The sequence below is a fragment of the Homarus americanus genome, unplaced genomic scaffold, assembly GCF_018991925.1.
Source record: "Homarus americanus isolate GMGI-L3 unplaced genomic scaffold, GMGI_Hamer_2.0 scaffold48406, whole genome shotgun sequence".
Taxonomy (NCBI): domain Eukaryota; kingdom Metazoa; phylum Arthropoda; class Malacostraca; order Decapoda; family Nephropidae; genus Homarus; species Homarus americanus.
In genome coordinates, this window is record NW_024753828.1 from 3,598,499 (window position 1) to 3,618,498 (window position 20,000).

The 20,000-nt window shown below is 42.8% G+C and overlaps 1 protein-coding gene across 2 annotated transcripts in view; it reads right to left on the reverse strand.

Moving 5' to 3' along the window:
* Positions 1-20,000, reverse strand: part of LOC121855537 (lachesin-like) — a 99,223-nt gene that overhangs the window by 37,359 nt on the left and 41,864 nt on the right. For both annotated transcript variants that reach the window (XM_042350521.1, XM_042350520.1), the window contains exon 3: positions 15,197-15,358. In XM_042350521.1, the coding sequence (XP_042206455.1) occupies positions 15,197-15,358 (162 nt within the window). The remainder of the gene's footprint in view (positions 1-15,196; positions 15,359-20,000) is intronic.

Consider the following 20,000-nt stretch of genomic DNA (forward strand, 5'->3'; position numbering starts at 1 on the left):
TGTGAGAGGTGGGGGGGTGTGAGGGGGGTGAGAAGTGGGGGGTGAGCGGTGAGGGGGTGTGAGGGGGGATGAGAGGTGAGGGGGGGATGAGAGGTGAGGGGGATGAGAGGTGAGGGGTGTGTGAGAGGTGAGGGAGGATGAGAGGTGAGGGGTGGGTGGAGGGATGGGTGAGGGAGGGTAATGGGTGTGATGGGGTGAAAGTGAGGGGTGAGGTGAGGTGTGAGGCGTCATGCATAACACCTCACTTGTCATACACTGTTCACACACGGCCTCAACTCTCTCCTGATCTATAAACAACAACAAAAATACAAATAAACAAACGAAAGCAGATCTAAAAAGAATAAAGACGATTTTTTTAAAGGACATTTATTATATACTAAAACACCATGTAACCGTGGGAGTTAAAACACACACACAAAACGAAACAAAAACCAAAGAGAATATCAGGATTTTTATAATAATTTCCTCCCCACCTCACAAACACCACAGGGTCAGGTGTGTACGAATCACCACAGGGTCAGGTGTGTACGAGTGAGCACCTGTTGTTGATAAGAATTATAACATATTATTGTGATATTTTTTCCCCCCCTCCCATAAAACACGTTCAGCTTTATGTGTCTCCGGGTAAAGGCTGAGTTAAGCTCCTCTGGGCTGGAGACCATAAGCAAAGAGTAACCTTCTTTCTCCTCTTGGCCTCCTCTTTTAAGTCTTTGTCCCCCCGCCCTCTTACTTCACCTGGTGGGGGGGGTTCAAATAGAGGAGGGTCCAGGTAGAGAGGAGGGGGTCCAGGGAGAGGGAGGGTGGTCAGGTAGAGGGAGGGTGGTCCAGGTACAGGGGAGGGGTTCAGGTAGAGGGGGTCCAGGTAGGGGGAGGGGTCCAGGTAGAGGAGGGTGGTCCAGGTAGAGGGGTCCTGGTGGGGGAGGGTGGTCAGGTAGAGGAGGGTCAGGTAGGGGGAGGGGGTCAGGGTAGGAGGGGTGGTCTAAGGAGAAGGGGGGGATCAGGGATTAGGGAGGGGGGTACAGTTGGCGTCTTCCCTTTAATTTATCTAACCCTACCCTCGCCCTTATGACCGTTCACTTTATACTGTAATTACGATACAGTGATACAGTACACACGTGCCTCAGCTGTCACCTCTAACACTGGTAGTTTGGTTACAGCTCCCAGGTACAGCATCTTTGGTTACAGCTCCCAGGTATCTTTGGTTACAGCTCCCAGGGTACAGTATCTTTGGTTACAGCTACCAGGTACAGCATCTTTGGTTACAGCTCCCAGGTACAGCATCTTTGGTTACAGCTACCAGGTACAGCATCTTTGGTTACAGCTCCCAGGTACAGCATCTTTGGTTACTGCTCCCAGGTACAGCATCTTTGGTTACAGCCCCAGGGTACAGCATCTCTGGTTACAGCTACCAGGTACAGCATCTTTGGTTACAGCTCCCAGGTACAGCATCTTTGGTTACAGCTCCCAGGGTACAGCATCTCTGGTTACAGCTCCCAGGTACAGCATCTTTGGTTACAGCTCCCAGGTAGCATCTCTGGTTACAGCTCCCAGGGTACAGCATCTCTGGTTACAGCTCCCAGGGTACAGCATCTTTTGGTTACAGCTCCCAGGTACAGCATCTTTGGTTACAGCTCCCAGGTACAGCATCTTTGTTACAGCTCCCAGGGTACAGCATCTCGGTTACAGCTCCCAGGTACAGCATCTTTGGTTACAGCTCCCAGGTACAGCATCTTTGGTTACAGCTCCCAGGTACAGCATCTCTGGTTACAGCTCCCAGGTAGCATCTTTGGTTACAGCTCCCAGGTACAGCATCTTTGGTTACAGCTACCAGGTACAGCATCTCTGGTTACAGCTCCCAGGGTACAGCATCTTTGGTTACAGCTCCCAGGTACAGCATCTTTGGTTACAGCTCCAGGTACAGCATCTTTGGTTACAGCTCCCAGACAGCATCTCACAGCTCCCAGGTACAGCATCTTTGGTTACAGCTCCCAGGTACAGCATCTTTGGTTACAGCTCCCAGGGTACAGCATCTCTGGTTACAGCTCCAGGTACAGCATCTTTGGTTACAGCTCCAGGTACAGCATCTCTGGTTACAGCTCCAGGTACAGCATCTTTGTTACAGCTACCGTACAGTATCTTTGGTTACAGCTCCCAGGTACAGCATCTTTGGTTACAGCTCCCAGGTACAGCATCTCTGGTTACAGCTCCCAGGTACAGCATCTCTGGTTACAGCTCCAGGTACAGCATCTTTGGTTACAGCTACAGGTACAGCATCTCTGGTTACAGCTCCCAGGTACAGCATCTTTGGTTACAGCTCCAGGTACAGCATCTTTGGTTACAGCTCCCAGGTACAGCATCTTTGGTTACAGCTCCCAGGTACAGCATCTCTGGTTACAGCTCCCAGGTACAGCATCTTTGGTTACAGCTCCCAGGTACAGCATCTTTGGTTACAGCTCCCAGGGTACAGCATCTCTGGTTACAGCTCCAGGTACAGCATCTTTGGTTACAGCTCCCAGGTACAGCATCTGGTTACAGCTCAGTACAACATCTTTGGTTACAGCTACCAGGTACAGCATCTTTGGTTACAGCTCCCAGGTACAGCATCTTTGGTTACAGCTCCAGACAGCATCTCGTACAGCTCCAGGGTACAGCATCTCTGGTTACAGCTCCCAAGCATCTCTGGTTAGCTCCAGGTCAGCATCTCTGGTTACAGCTCCAGGTACAGCATCTCTGGTTTAGCTCCCAGGTACAGCATCTCTGGTTACAGCTCCCAGGTACAGCATCTTTGGTTACAGCTCCCAGGGTACAGCATCTCTGGTTACAGCTCCCAGGTACAGCATCTCTGGTTACAGCTCCCAGGTACAGCATCTCTGGTTACAGCTCCCAGGTACAGCATCTCTGGTTACAGCTCCCAGGTACAGCATCTCTGGTTACAGCTCCCAGGTACAGCATCTCTGGTTACAGCTCCCAGGTACAGCATCTCTGGTTACAGCTCCCAGGTACAGTGTCTCTGGTTTAGTCTCCACAGTTTCTGTTGTCTTTACTGGACTAGTTTTTCTTATCTGCTGTAGTATATAATTTTACTGTATTGTAACACTATTTTGCTCCAGTTCACACAATTCTCTGCTGTCAAATCTCTTTAACTTTGCTGTAACACTCACCATCTGTCACACTCTTTAACTCTGCTGTAATACTCTTGATTCTATTGTGACACTCTTTAACTGTGCTGTAACACTCTTGACTGCTGTAACACTCTTAATTCCACTGTAACACCCTTTAACTCTACTGTAACACTCTTGATTCTATTATAACACTCTTTAACTCTTCCGTAACACTCTTGACTGCTGCAACACTCTTGACTCTGCTGTAACACTCTTTAACTCTACTGTAACACTCTTGACTCTGCTGTAACACTCTTGATTCCACTGTAACACTCTTGACTCTGTTGTAACACTCTTTAACACTACTGTAACAATCTTGACTACTGTAACATTCTTGATTCCACTGTAACACTCTTGATTCCACTGTAACATTCTTTAACTCTACTGTAAAACTCTTTAATTCTACTGTAACACTATTGAATCCACTGTAACACTCTTGATTCCACTGTAACATTCTTTAACTCTACTGTAACACTCTTGACTCTGCTGTAACACTCTTGATTCCACTGTAACATACTTTACTCTGTAACACTCTTTAACTCTACTGTAACACTCTTTAACTCTACTGTAACACTCTTTAACTCTACTGTAACACTCTTGACTCTGCTGTAACACTCTTGATTCCACTGTAACATTCTTTAACTCTACTGTAACACTCTTGACTCTGCTGTAACTCTTGATTCTACTGTAACACTCTTTAACTCTACTGTAACACTCTTTAACTCTACTGCAACACTCTTGCTTCTGCTGTAACAGTCTTAACTCTACTGTAACACTCTTGATTCCACTGTAACACTCTTGACTCTGTTGTAACACGCTTTAAATCTACTCTAACACTCTTGACTCTGCTGTAACACTCTTGACTCTGCTGTAACACTCTTGATTCCACTGTAACACTCTTGATTCCACTGTAACACTCTTGACTCTGCTGTAACTCTTGATTCTACTGTAACACTCTTAAAATCTACTGTAACACTCTTTAACTCTGTTGTAACACTCTTGACTCTACTGTAACACTCTTGACTCTGCTGTAACACTCTTGATTCCACTGTAACACACTTGATTCCACTGTAACACTCTTGACTCTGCTGTAACTCTTGATTCTACTGTAACACTCTTTAACTCTACTGTAACACTCTTTAACTCTGCTGTAACACTCTTGACTACTGTAACACTCTTGACTCTGCTGTAACACTCTTGATTCCACTGTAACACTCATGATTCCACTGTAACACTCTTGACTCTGCTGTAACTCTTGATTCTACTGTAACACTCTTTAACTCTACTGTAACACTCTTTAACTCTACTGTAACACTCTTTAACTCTACTGTAACACTCTTTAAATGTACTGTAACACTCTTGATTCTACTGTAACACTCTTTAACTCTACTGTAACACTCTTTAACTCTACTGTAACACTCTTGACTCTGCTGTAACTCTTGATTCTACTGTAACACTCTTTAACTCTACTGTAACACTCTTGACTCTGCTGTAACTCTTGATTCTACTGTAACACTCTTCTTCTACTGTAACACTCTTTAACTCTTCTGCTAACCTCTTACTCTGCTGTAACTCTTGATTCTGTAACACTCTTTCTCTACTGTAACACTCTTTAACTCTTCTGTAACTCTTGACTCTGCTGTAACTCTCTCGATTCTACTGTAACACTCTTTAACTCTACTGTAACACTCTTTAACTCTTCTGTAACACTCTTGACTCTGCTGTAACTCTTGATTCTACTGTAACACTCTTTAACTCTACTGTAACACTCTTTAACTCTTCTGTAACACTCTTGACTCTGCTGTAACTCTTGATTCTACTGTAACACTCTTTAACTCTACTGTAACACTCTTTAACTCTACTGTAACACTCTTGACTGCTGTAACCCTTTAAAACATCATCTTTTCTGTTCTCTTCTTCACTGTGCTGTAATACTCTTAACGCCGCTGTAAAACTCTTGACTTAGGTACAGCCTCTCGTCTTTGTGTTGTGGTTGTCTTTAACATCAATGAGTAGTAGGTGGCGGGGTGGTATAAGAGGTGGGTGGCGGGGTGGTATAAGAGGTGGGTGGCAGGGTGGTATAAGAGGTGGGTGGGGTGGTATAAGAGGTGGGTGGTGGGGTATAAGAGGTGGGTGGTGGGGTGGTATAAGAGGTGGGTGGCGGGTGGTATAAGAGGTGGGTGGTGGGGTGGTATAAGAGGTGGGTGGTGGGATGGTATAGAGATGTGGCGGGGTGGTATAAGAGGTGGCGGGGTGGTATAAGAGGTGGGTGGCAGGGTGGTATAAGAGGTGGGTGTGAGGGTGGTATAAGAGGTGGGTGTGAGGGTGGTATAAGGGTGGGTGGCAGGGTGGTATAAGAGGTGGGTGTGGGGTGGTATAAGAGGTGGGTGGCGGGGTGGTATAAGAGGTGGGTGGCGGGGTGGTATAAGAGGTGGGTGGTGGGGTGGTATAAGAGGTGGGTGGTGGGGTGGTATAAGGGTGGGTGGTGGGATGGTATAAGAGGTGGGTGGCGGGGTGGTATAAGAGATGGGTGGCTGGGTGGTATAAGAGGTGGGTGGCAGGGTGGTATAAGAGGTGGGCTGGGTGGTATAAAAGTGGGTGGCAGGGCAGTATAAGAGGTGGGTGTGGGTGGTATAAGAGGTGGGTGGCGGGGTGGTATAAGAGGTGGGTGGCGGGGTGGTATAAGAGGTGGGTGGTGGGGTGGTATAAGAGGTGGTGGCGAGATAGAGGTGGGTGGTGGGATGGTATAAGAGGTGGGTGGCAGGGTGGTATAAGAGAGGGTGGCTGGGTGGTATAGAGGTGGGTGGCGGGGTGGTATAAGGTGGGTGGCTGGGTGGTATAAGAGGTGGGTGGCGGGGTGGTATAAGTGGTGGCGGGGTGGTATAAGAGGTGGGTGGCGGGTGGTATAAGAGTGGGTGGCAGGGTGGTATAAGGTGGGTGGCAGGGGTGGTATAAGGGTGGGTGGCGGGGTGGTATAAGAGGTGGGTGGTGGGGTGGTATAAGAGGTGGGTGCGAGGTGGTATAAGAGGTGGGTGGCGGGGTGGTATAAGAGTTGGGTGACGGGGTGGTATAAGAGGTGGGTGGCAGGGGTGGTATAAGAGGTGGGTGTGGGGTGGTATAAGAGGTGGGTGTGGGGTGGTATAAGAGGGTGGCGGTGTATAAGAGATGGGTGGTGGGGTGGGTATAAGAGGTGGGTGGCGGGGTGGTATAAGAGGTGGGTGGCGGGGTGGTATAAGAGGTGGGTGGTGGGTGGTATAAGAGGTGGGTGGCGGGTGGTATAAGAGGTGGGTGGCAGGGGTGGTATGGGGTGGGTGGCGGGGGTGGTATAAGGGTGGGTGGCGGGTGGTATAAGGGTGGAGTGGCGGGGTGGTATAAGGGTGGGTGGCAGGGGTGGTATAAGAGGTGGGTAGCGGGGTGGTATAAGAGGTGGGTGGCGGAGAGGTATAAGAGGCTGGAGGTAATAAGCTGCGAGAGGCCACAGGGAAGGAGAAGTCGATTATAAAGCCTCTTACGCCCCGCCAGACCTCTCCTCACCCCTCCTTCCTTCCTCCCTCTCTCACCTCCCCTTCCCCCTCTCTCACCCCTTCCCTCTCACAAATCGAGATAGAGAGAGAATAAAAACAATCCCCCGAGGTTCTTGTCTACTGTGCTTAAATGATCGGTAAATTTATGATTTTTTATTGATTTTTTTTGTTAATCTGGGGATGTGACGGTGGTAGGCTGACAGTCGTGGGGGTGACAGTACAGGGTGACAGTCAAAGCACTCACACTAGCCTAGACGTGAAGAATAACCAATGAAATCCTTAAACAATGTTGTCTTTGAGTGTGATGTCAGAGAATCCACTCCAGGGTGGTGATGACACATTGTAATAAACCTCCATTTGCCGCCCCCAGGACCAACCACCCTCATTATACATTACAGCTGTGTTTTGTTTGTCATCTCGACCGTCATCAGCTGCATCTGGCTAACGTAGGGAGTTAGACGAGGCAGCGGTCAGCATCTAGTTGTGGGACAGGTAAAACAAAACTCGCGTCTCAGAGCAATAATGAAAACAAAACAGAACAGAAATACGTGTTGTAAACTTTATTCAATATGTTTAATCTATAACCTTGAATGTAAAACTGAAAGAGTAATACTAATAATTCTTGCCCAGGTAATTTATTAATATCACAGGTAAATATTGCAATTAAGTCTTACAAATTATCAAGAAATTCTGAAACTCAATATTTTTCATCTCATACACTTACTAATGTATAAATCATTACTAAACTAACCTAACCTAACCTAACCTAACCTAACCTAACCTAACCTAACCTAACCTAACGCTAACCTAACCTAACCTTCTAAATCACTTGAAGAATATCTACTCCACTTTATTTTACCTAAAGATTAACCACCCTAACGTTATTTAGGGGGAGGGAAGAGTTAGAGTTAGGTTAAGTTAGAATTAGGTTAGAATTAGAATGGATAATCTTCAGGTGAAATAAACTGGGGTGGAGATTCATCAGGTAATCCGTAATTTTTCCCTTTCCATTACATAGCCAGAGTGATATAGCCAGCACCTTATATTAAGTAGTTCATATTCTATAAACTAAAAAAATATATACATCTTATATTTCTCACTAAATTAAAAAAATATACATCTTATATTTCTCACTAAATTTGCCCTGTTGAATTTGCAGAAATGTCTCGTAGTGTTTCCAGCGTATCAGCTGATGCCCCGCGAGAGGACGGAGAAAACGAGGAGAAATAGTCCTAAAGTCATCAATTAATAGTTTCAAAAGTGCCTTGCAGTGTTTCCGCCGTCAGCTGATGCTCCGTCAGAGGCCAGCAGGGCAGCCACGCGACACTGGACCTAAGATCAGTGGAGCGTAAGGGTAAGAGTCCCTTGTATAGCCTCTTATTATCAGCTGAGCTCGCTGCCACCTGACTCCGCCAAGCATCAAACGATTCGGATTTGGCTGTGTAAATGGTGCGGGTATGGACCTGTGGTGCTTTATTGTGGCTATGATATTGTGGTGGGGATATTGTGGTGGGGATATTGTGGTGTAGATATTGTGGTGTGGTTATAGTGGTGTAGATATTGTGGTGTAGATATTGTGGTGTGGATATTGTGATGTGGTTATTGTAGCAGATATTGTGGTGTGGATATTGTGGTGGGGATATTGTGATGTGGTTATTGTGGTGTGGATATTGTGGTAGATATTGTGGTGTGGATGTTGTGATGTGGTTATTGTGGTGGATATTGTGGTGTGGTTATTGTGGTGTGGATATTGTGGTGGATATTGTGGTGTGATATTGTGGTGTGGATATTGTAGTGGTGATATTGTGGTGTAGATATTGTGGTGTGATGTTGTGATGTGGTTATTGTGGTGTATATTGTGGTGTTGTTGTGGTGGATATTGGTGTGGATATTGTGGTGTAGATATTGTGTTGTGGATATTGTGGTGCAGATATTGTGGTGTGGATATTGTGGTGTGGTTATTGTGGTGTGGATATTGTGGTGTGGATATTGTGGTGTAGATATTGTGTTGTGGATATTGTGGTGTGGATATTGTGGTGTGGATATTGTAGTGCGGGTATTATGGTGTGGATATTGTGGTGTAGATATTGTGGTGTGGATATTGTGGTGCAGATATTGTGGTGCAGATATTGTGGTGTGGATATTGTGGTGCAAATATTGTGGTGTGGTTATTGTGGGTGTGGTTGGATATTGTGGTGCAAATATTGTGGTGTGGTTATTGTGGTTGTGATGTGGATATTGTGGTGTGGTTATTGTGGTGTAGATATTGTGGTGCAGATATTGTGGTGTGGTTATTGTGGTGTAGATATTGTGGTGTGGTTATTGTGGTACGGGGATTGTGGTGCAGATATTGTGGTAAATATACAGGTACAGGCAATAATGTATCTATTGAAGTAACTTTTCTGTGACAAACTCTAACGTCGAAGTTATTGTATTAAATTGTATTGTATTGTATTTCGTGTATTTTAGGTAAGGTAAGGTAAGGTAAGGTAAGGTAAGGTAAGGTAAGGTAAGGTAAGGTAAGGTAAGGTAAGGTAAGGTTAGGTTAGGTTAGGTTAGGTTAGGTTAGGTTAGGTTAGGTTAGGTTAGTTCATACAGCTCTTCAATCACTTCAATCAATTAAACTTTCATCAATATTTTACCTTTTAGAATCTAACAAATTATATAATTATTTTCCCAACTTCACTTTACATTATAACAAAGGCAGAGAACACTGAACATTTTATGAACTAAGATGAACAAAGGAACACTCGTGATTTTTGTCTAGTTTGAACGTATGAGTGTTGGTATAACTGAATGAACTGTATGTATGTATGTATGTATGTATGCATGTATGTATGTATGTATGTATGTATGATCAAGCAGAAAGTACATAGAAATATTAAGAGAAATAAACGCTAAGAGAGGACTGAACGCGGGTGACTCTATGGGTGTGTGAAGAGTGGGGTGGTGAGGTGGGTGGGTGGTGGTGGGTGAGGGTGGTGGGTGGGTGAGGGGGGTGGGTGAGGGTGGGTGGGGTGGGGGCAGATTGTGTTATGGGCGAAGAGTGAGGCGGGAAGCTTCACACGACCACCTTAATACAGTTTGTCACCCCTACCTGAGAGAGAGAGAGAGAGAGAGAGAGAGGGTAGGAGGGGAAGGGGGTCATACTACAATACTAAGATGGTCTGACGTCCTAACCAACCCCAGGAGAGACAGACCAACCCTTCCACACACACACCTCAAACTTCTCCAGTGTGATAATGTCAGTATACATAATTATCTTTACAGTGTACAACAAGATGTGATACAGTATTAACAGCTTTGATACAGTATTGTGTGGTCAGTGTACTAGAATGAGATTAACACAGTATACTACAGTGTTGGAATACAGTGTACATCTCATTGCTATGGTAACATCTGTATCTTACATCATTTGTGACAACTCAGCTTCCACCTGATTGATGAGTTGCTGACAGCTTCACTAACACGCCCCCCCCCCCCTCAGCACGTCCAGCCTAACATACCCCTCCCTCGACGGTGTTTTTTCCTTGTGTAAGGTGAAGCGCAGAAGCGTTTACAGCGCCCAACAGGGAAGCATGCTAAGTTCATGCTTGCCTTTATGTCTCATGAGTTAAGGGCGTAGAAGCCTGAAGAGTCAATGTTTTATGTCTAAGCAAGTTATTGGAAGCTCCAACAACTTGTCCCTGAATACGGGACCAAGGGGGCTAGGAAGTGTGTTCGAACAACTTTCCACCGGCCCGGGAATCGAACCCGTGACATCCCGCTTACGAGGCAAGAGCGGTACCGTTCTACCAACAGGCGCCCCCTAGAGAGTGTTGTGGTCTAACCTAACATAACCTAACCTAAACGCTACGACCTTTATCTTTCTACGGGAACAGTTTCGTAATTACCCGCACCTCCCTCCCACCCCTCACCCACCCTCCCTCACCACCCTCACCCACCTCCACCCCACCCTCCCTCACTCCCCTCCCCTCACCCCTCCTCACCTCCTCACCCACCCTCCTCACCCCTCACCCTCACCCACCTCACCCACCTACCCTTTCTCCTCTAACTACCCATAAATCCTTCCATCCAATTCCAGTTCCAACTCATTCTCTGATGCTTTTACATTACTGTACATATATTCTATTCTTTACCAACCTCAGCAGTCAACCATTCCCCCACCACACACACACACGTTTACCTGTCAGTCATGAACGTCTAATTAAGAGGTACTGAAGAACTCTTTGTCTTGAACACTGTCTCCCAAAGTTTTCTTGTTCAGTTTAACACACATACTGCACGTCACATTACATCAACTACACTTAAGTAAACAAATGAGAAATCTAGGTCATCACAAGGGTCGATATTTGTTACTTAAACCTGTTAGTATTGTGTTATCTAATCTAGTAATGGAATTTGTGGGTAAATATATCTTAGAAATTTAACCAGTGTGTGTGTGTGTGTGTGTGTGTGTGTGTGTGTGTGTGTGTGTGTGTGTGTGTGTGTGTGTGTGTGTGTGTGTGTGTGTTGGGGAAGCGGCTTGTGTCCAATTCCGTTCTCCTGGGCGAGAATATTTTATAACGTGTAGTTGAGGTCCTCCCAGGAACATCGTGGCCGCCAGTGTGGGTAATACATCAGGCTGGGTGGGTGTGACCTTTTGCCTCAGACACACCACTGCATACCTCCATATTTAACATCACCACAAGCACACCACTACAACCACAACACCACTGCATACCACCACAATTTATCACCACCACAGCCCTATCACTGCATACCACCACAATTTAACACCACCACAGCCCTATCACTGCATACCACCACAATTTATCACCACCACAGCCCTATCACTGCATTTTAACACCACCACAGCCCTATCACTGCATACCACCACCACAACCCTACCACAATTAACACGATTACATTATGTATGAGTGAGGCGGTGAGGCTTTGAGAGTATATTACCACACTCAACAGAACAAGTACCACAGTACCACATTCTATCGTTCTGAGGCGCTACGATACATATTAATACCGCAAATTAAAAAATAATAATAAAAAAAACATTGGATTTTAACATTGATGATATTGACCCATTGATAAATAATGTTATGATTCGTGATAATTACCGATAATTTATTTTTACCGCATCTCAAGTCTTCCTAAAGCTGCACTCTGAGAATTTCCTTCTTAATGCTATTTAATGATAATGATGGAATTTTAAATCAATAATATAAACCTTGTTATCTGGAAAGAAAAACATAAACCAAACTTAACAGGAAATAAACCAAACAACAGTCAAGATACTAAACACAAAACAGAATTGGAACATTATAAAACGTGACGTATTTGCGGTCCCCTTAGAGTATGTATATTTCTATAAACCATTAGTAAATATACAAACCGAGTATTAACGATGATAAATTCGTATTGTAATCCTCTTACGGACAACCCCTCTAGACACTGAGGCCATGCGCGCGCACCCTTGCATCCAGTGTGTCGCCTCAACAGACAAGCCTCCACATTACGTTCAAGATTGTCCCTATAACTCCAACATTTCTACATAGCATTTGAAGGACAGTGAGAGCATATACTCATTCTTATGTTGGTTATGTTCACTATATGTTTACAGTATTTGGTAAATGATAAATGTTAATTGATTGGTGGTAAAGTGGTCGTACAGTTAACTTACACCATATTTATCGCTATTATCACCTATATTTATTATTATTTTAGTATTTGTCAAAGATTTATTTATTTATTCAGCTTCATTAACCCATTTTTTATCCCATTATGCAGTAAATACCCATATTTTACTTCTGTTTGGGTCTGTTAGCTCTCAAAATACACAACAACTAGATACCTGTATTATGCAGAAGCAGTTCTCAGCCAAAGTTTTCTCCTGGACGTGTGTAAACCAACAATTTTACCCCAATTACTGAAGAAAAAAAAATACCCCAGAAATTGTTACGTGCACAATACATTCTCCACCTCGCTAGTGTGACGCCATCTTCCTGTGGTTCTAATAGCCTAGACTAGTACAATTAATAGCTATGATGTGAATAAAAGGAGGTTTTTATTAAGCGGTGATACATTACGAGTTAATTTTTTTAGGACAACATACAACTGGCGTTTCCGTGTTCCTGTCACCATGAGAACACTGACTGACAGGGTTAGTTCGTCTCTCCACCATCCAAAACCATCAATTTGTAACCAATAATTTTCTCTACTTCGCTGTAGTCTGACGAATCCCCGAAAGGCTAAAAAAAAATCATCCCCAGATAAAATAAACTTCAAAAACTCGTAGAAAAACCAGAAGAGGAGGGGGTGGGGGGTGGGGGGAGATACAGGAGCTTGAGTCATGCATAATATCCCAGTAGTAGTTTCAGTGTAGTCGCCAAGGACACCACAAGTTCACCAAGCTACTGGTCTTGGGTAGTCGGTATAGTGATCCAGAGAGGAAGTGTTAGATAGGGAGTGGTGTCTTAATCCCTCACCTGAGACACCCGAAGGTTTGAGAGAGAGAGAGAGAGAGAGAGAGAGAGAGAGAGAGAGAGAGAGAGAGAGAGAGAGAGAGAGAGAGAGAGAGAGATCAACACCAATAATAATAATAATAATAATAATAATAATAATAATAATAATAATAATAATAATAATAATAATAATAATAACAGGTGTAGCCAAACCAAATCACTTTCAATCAACTCTCCCTCCCTACAGGTAACATCAGATGTAAGAACAACTTACCTTGGTCTAGTTACACTCTATATTCTCTCATAAGTCCCACTGTTCTATATCAAACCACTAAACTGATTTATCTTACGAACTTGACCATGGTGATAGGAAAGGTCATGGAGTAACTATCGTTTTAGATAACCTTTAACCAACTCGTTAAACTATCACTGTGACAAATCAAGAGTTTATTTATGTACAACGTTCAGTAAAAGGGTCTCACATCACCACAGAAACATTATATTAGACAAAGCTTCATTTAACAGTGAATACTCCTGGAAGATTTCTAACAAAGTCACTCGTCTGTACTATTATGCTGACTAATCTTTGTATTGGTTTCCGATTTCGTCACTAGTACTACTGTCCAGTTGACGTTAATAAGTAACATTTAGCACTACCGCATCCCACTACCGAGAGCTTGTCACACACACACATACACACCAAGTCCCGTTCATCCTTATCTGCTGTTGTGAAGGTGAGAGAGAGAGAGAGAGAGAGAGAGAGAGAGAGAGAGAGAGAGAGAGAGAAGATAAATACACCGTGTTGTACATCGGGTTATATAAGTTGTGTGATCAAGAAGTCTCGTGACCTTTAAGTAAGTCCTGCATACTCTGCCTCTGCTTGAGCTTCACATAAATAAGTAATGAGTGAGGCGGAGAAGGAAGGAAGGAAGGACGGAGAGACGAGAAAAATAGATAAGGAAGAAAGAACGGGAGAAAGGAGACGGGGTTGAAGGAAGGTAAGAGTGAGGGTGAGGGTTGTAGGGAGGTAAGAAAGGAGGGAAGGAAAGAAGGAAAGAGAGAGAAGGAAGAAAGGAGAGAGGAGCAGCAACACCAAACCAGCCTGACCTCCCTTTCAACACGTACTCCCCTTCTGCTGCAGCTTCAACACAAACATACCCAACAGCAGCCTTTATCACTATCAGAATTGTATTAAAAATATACAAAAGAGAGAGAGAGAGAGAGAGAGAGAGAGAGAGAGAGAGAGAGAGAGAGAGAGAGAGAGAGTTTTTGACGTGACAAGTGAGACAGCAGCCAAGCCAAGGACAGTGAAACTCCCGCCAAGACATATCCCGACTGTCTATCCTCTGGTTTCACCTCAAGATAACCCATGTCTTGCTATCCTCACTTATCATATTAACTCTACTGTAAAATATGTATAGACTTATAATATATATGTAAATAAATAGTAAATAAGTTAAATAAATACTGATAATAGTGATAACATTCTGATATGTATTGTCCACTCTGTATCTGTGTTTTTCTGGCTAAATAAACTGTTTCGTTATCTATATCCAGCCAGCCAAACTCCTCTCACCATCGTTAACACTTATCATTAATAACCTTCACTAGCCAATCAAAACTTATGTCTTCTGTAACACCAAGTTTTCATTAGACAAGTCTCCTCTCAAATCATAAGAGACAGGAATCCTTTATATCGTCTATATTTCGTATCAACATCAACTAAAGTCTCATTTTAACCAATCAAACTTTACCTTTTCGTCCATCTGAGGTTTCTATTGGCTTGCTGTCCTCCCTGCGCCATTAGACAAGTCTCCTCTCAAATCATAAGAGACAGAAATCCTTTATATCGTCTATATTTCGTATCATCAACTAAAGTCTCATTTAACCAATCAAACTTTACCTTTTCGTCCATCTGAGGTTTCTATTGGCTTGCTGTCCTCCCTGCGCCATTAGACAAGTCTCCTCTCAAATCATAAGAGACAGGAATCCTTTATATCGTCTATATTTCGTATCATCAACTAAAGTCTCGTTTTAACCAATCAAACTTTACCTTTTCGTCCATCTGAGGTTTCTATTGGCTTGCTGTCCTCCCTGCGCCACTTGATCTGGGGTGCCGGGAAGCCATCGCCGCGACACTTCAGGGTGACATTCTCCTTCTCCCGCACCACGATGTTGCTCTTACTGCTGGCCTTGTCGACGATGTTTGGCGGCACTGTAGGGGGGACCAGACATCATCACTAACACCACAATAATAATATAATTAATAAAAATGACACTAATAGTTACAGGGTTACGAGAGAAAAGAAGATATACTAATAATGACGATGTTTGGCGACACTGTGGGGGGGACCAGACGCCATCACTAACACCACAATAATAATATAATTAATAAAAAATGACACTAATAGTTACAGGGTTACGAGAGAAAAGAAGATATACTAATAATGTTATAACGAAAACTAGACACATTAACAGTTATATAACATTATTTTGAAATTAGTGATATATTGAAGCAGTTTATGTTAGCTAAAATATATCGTCTTTATTTACACAATTAAATATCTAAAGTAATCTCCTATAATCCGTTAGATGGGGAGTTTCATATTTAACGGACCCTTGATCTAACGGTCTTCTCTCCTATAATCCGTTAGATGGGGAGTTTCATATTTAACGGACCCTCTATTTAACGATCATTCCTCTCCATATAGTCCGTTAATTAGAGGTTTTAACTGTAATAATAAATCTCTATATTGTCTCTAAAATCACCTAACATGACCAAACATTCAACACTTGTTTTAAATGATTAATATTAACATAAACGACCCGTGATACTCTTTAACCTTGTGCTCGTTTAAAGGGACCTCATCTAAAGGGACCAGTCACTGTGTTCTTATTATATCTTAACGTTCTTCACCCAAGAGGAGTTTAATCTTCCTAAAATATTTAACTCCATCTTGAAGGTCATTGTGTTAAACCAAATGTATTTTAAAGCCTAAACACCAGCGACCTTCTAAAACGGGTTGGTCCAGTTTTATTTTATCTACACTACAAAAATATAACTGGTAATTGTACGGCTCATTTAAGTTAAGCTCTAGCCCAAATAACTAATAACAAAAAGGGAGAAGTGGAAGGGGGGTGGCAGGGGAGGGGTGTAGGGAGGAGTGCTTGAGGAGGGGTGTGGCTGGGGAAGGGGTGGCTGGGAAGAGTGTGAGGAGGGTGTACTTGGGGAGGAAATTGGCTGGGAGGAGGGTGGCTGGGGAAGTGTGGCTGGGAAGGGTGGCAGGGAGGGTGGCTGGGGAAGGGGGGGTGGCAGGAGGGGTGGCGCTGGGGAAGGGGTGGCAGGGAGGGGGTGGCTGGGGAAGGGTGGTGGGGAAGGGTGGCTGGGGAAGGGGTGGCAGGGGGAGGGTGGCAGGGGAAGGGGTGGCAGGGGAAGGGGTGGCAGGGGAGGGGTGGCAGGGGCGGGATAAGGGGTAGCAGGGGGATACTCATGAGTGTCCTTCTTGCAGTGGCTGTATACTGTATACATATATCATTCATACATACTCTAACACCAAGGACCTATAATGAAGCACTTAGATTATACATGTTATATGTATAATGTGTTGCGTTAACCTACGTGAAAATAAATAAAAAATTACGCATTAGTACTAGTAATAATACAACTAGCGTGTTAGGTCAGGTCTGCTTCACATATGACACAAACTGCTTTCATATTACAGTGAAAATCATATAATGTAAATAGACAATATTTGCATAACTGTTTATTATATATTAGACTACGATACTTTTTTGTTACGTTTAATACTTTGTAGTGATGTAAAATTGTTTATAGAAACGTGTATTGTTTTATGATGAAGTGTAATATTTTATAGTAAATTACGAAATTATAGAAATGAACGATAATTGTCAGTTACGGAAATATTTTGACAAGGAAGGATTTTTATGATGTAGTGTACGATAGTTTGTTACACTGTACGATAGTATGTTATAGTGTACGATAGTTTGTTATAGTGTACGATAGTTTGTTATAGTGTGAGATAGTTTGTTATAGTGTACGATAGTTTGTTATAGTGTACGATAGTTTGTTATAGTGTGAGATAGTTTGTTATAGTGTACGATAGTTTGTTATAGTGTACGATAGTTTGTTATAGTGTGAGATAGTTTGTTATAGTGTACGATAGTTTGTTATAGTGTACGATAGTTTGTTATAGTGTGAGATAGTTTGTTATAGTGTACGATAGTTTGTTATAGTGTACGATAGTTTGTTATAGTGTGAGATAGTTTGTTATAGTGTACGATAGTTTGTTATAGTGTACGATAGTTTGTTATAGTGTGAGATAGTTTGTTATAGTGTACGATAGTTTGTTATAGTGTACGATAGTTTGTTATAGTGTGAGATAGTTTGTTATAGTGTACGATAGTTTGTTATAGTGTACGATAGTTTGTTATAGTATACGACAGTTTGTTATAGTGTTCGATACTTTGTTATGGTGGACGATACTTTGTTATCGTATACGATAGTTTGTTATAGTGTACGATAGTTTGTTATAGTATAAGATAGTTTGTTATAGTGTACGATAGTTTGTTATAGTGTACGATAGTTTGTTAGTGTGCGATAGTTTGTTATAGTGTACGATAGTTTGTTATAGTGTACGATAGTTTTATAGTATACGATAGTTTGTTATAGTATACGATAGTTTGTTATAGTGTACGATAGTTTGTCATAGTGTACGATAGTTTGTTATAGTGTACGATAGTTTGTTATAGTGTACGATAGTTTGTCATAGTGTACGATAGTTTGTTATAGTGTACGATAGTTGTTATAGTGTACGATAGTTTGCAGTACTTTATGTCGGCTTAATGATACATAATAAAGCATCGACACAATATTTTATGCCATAAAATAATTTACGATACTGAAGGCATCCATTTACGATCTAATAAATGCATAGTAAAAAGTGTAATTGTATATAAATGGTAAGTGGAAGAGGAAGAAGGGAAACAGGGCAAAGTGTGTATGAATAGGGAAACAGAGGATGAGGGCGGGAGAGGGGGGCCAGGAGCGGTATCAGGAGGAGGATCAGGGGCCAGGAAGACAAATGGTGGAGGCAGCCTAAGTGGCGCTGTGTATCAGGCGTCAGCTGTCTGACAGCGGCTAGATTCATTCACAAAAACCGCTGATCGTTGAGATGAATGGAAGGTGCGAGCGTCTTTTGTCTTCCGGGATTTGTTTACAAAATTTACGCGGGAAAATGATAGTGTCTTAAAACCCCTAACAATATGTTCCGAAGATGATTATTCACTGTTCTATGGTGTTCATGTTTTGTTCACTCCTGTTGCTGTTATTATGTAGAGGAAGATCTTATATATAGTGAACGAGAGCTGTATGGCGCGCGCTCAGCGACGACGCAGGAAGGTACTGCGGCCAGCGTAAATATATGGGTCTGCCATCCGCTCCGCTGTTTGTCATTGAACACTGTCAGTTATTGTGCAGCTTCCCCAAACCCCACGACAGCGGTTAAGATCTGGCCAGGATTCCTACATGGCCAGTATACCACGAGACTCATTGGCCAGAATTTAAGCATTATATAAAGACCGGACTCTAAACAGAAGACTTATTGTAATTACTGGAAACTCCCCGTAATTTCAAGCTATTGTTTGAGATGCTACACCGTTTCTCTCTCTCACACCAAAGGCGTTAATTACACTACAATTTATAACCAAGAAGCTGTACTCGCTCACTTAACCTAACGTTAACTTAACCTAACCTAACCTAACCAGAGAAGTTAAGTTTGTGATATTTTTATAGACAGAAAAGTTAGCTTCTCTGACACGTGTGATATTCATGAGTCATACATCGTGTCAGTTCTCACACACACACACAAGAGACAGTGACTATTGAGAGAACAACAACACGGTAATGACTCACTGAAGATAACAAAAAACGACTACAGTTCCTATGTATTCAGTTTCTCCTGTAATGCCTAATACTGATGTTCCTTGGCACAGTGACACTCTGGCTGGACTATAAGCAGTGCCAAGTGCCATATGTAAGCTGTTCCTGTTATTTGCATTAGTGAAGCGTCAACAGAAATCAAAGGATGAGAAAGAAAACGGCAACAGACGAAGGGTAAACTTATATAATACGTGAGGTGGTGATCACAGCCCTTGCTATCCACAGCTGGTGATTTAAAGGCTGAAAGTGGGAACATTTTTTTTTCAAGATAAAGAAAAAAATCATTAAATTACACCAAGGTGATTTTTTTTCCAGGAAGAACAAATCCTATAATAATTTTAACTATATTTCACCTCGGTTGAGTTTTATCTCTTGGCTGTGGGCGAGGGACTGCTTGTTACAATATAAGTTTAGCTTAATTCATACAGTAGTTAGCTAATTCAAGTTGTTTATCATGTTACTACTGAGATTTTGTTGCCGTAAATTAATCTTTGTTGATAAGAGATTCATGGCTTTTAACTTTGTTTTGTATAATTTAAGGGGGGTGATTTGTCGTAATTGTTGATGAAGGCAGTGAATCAGGGAACAAGTGTTGTAATGAGTGAGAGTATCCCTTCCCCTCCCTACACTAGTATTGCCCTTCCTTCCCTCCCTCCCCTACACTAGTACTGCCCCTCCTTCCTTCCCTTCCGACACTAGTATTGCCTCCTCGGCACAGGGGGGTGGCGGCTCTTCGATGTGGTCTTTTGAATCTTATAATTAATTTACAGAGACGTGACCTAGTGTGTGTGTGTAAAATTGTTCTCACCCACATGTACTGTACAAATATTCACCTGTCATTTCTAAAATATTGAACCGTCTTCTTTCTCTCTCTCCCCAATTTAAAAAAGAGTGATCT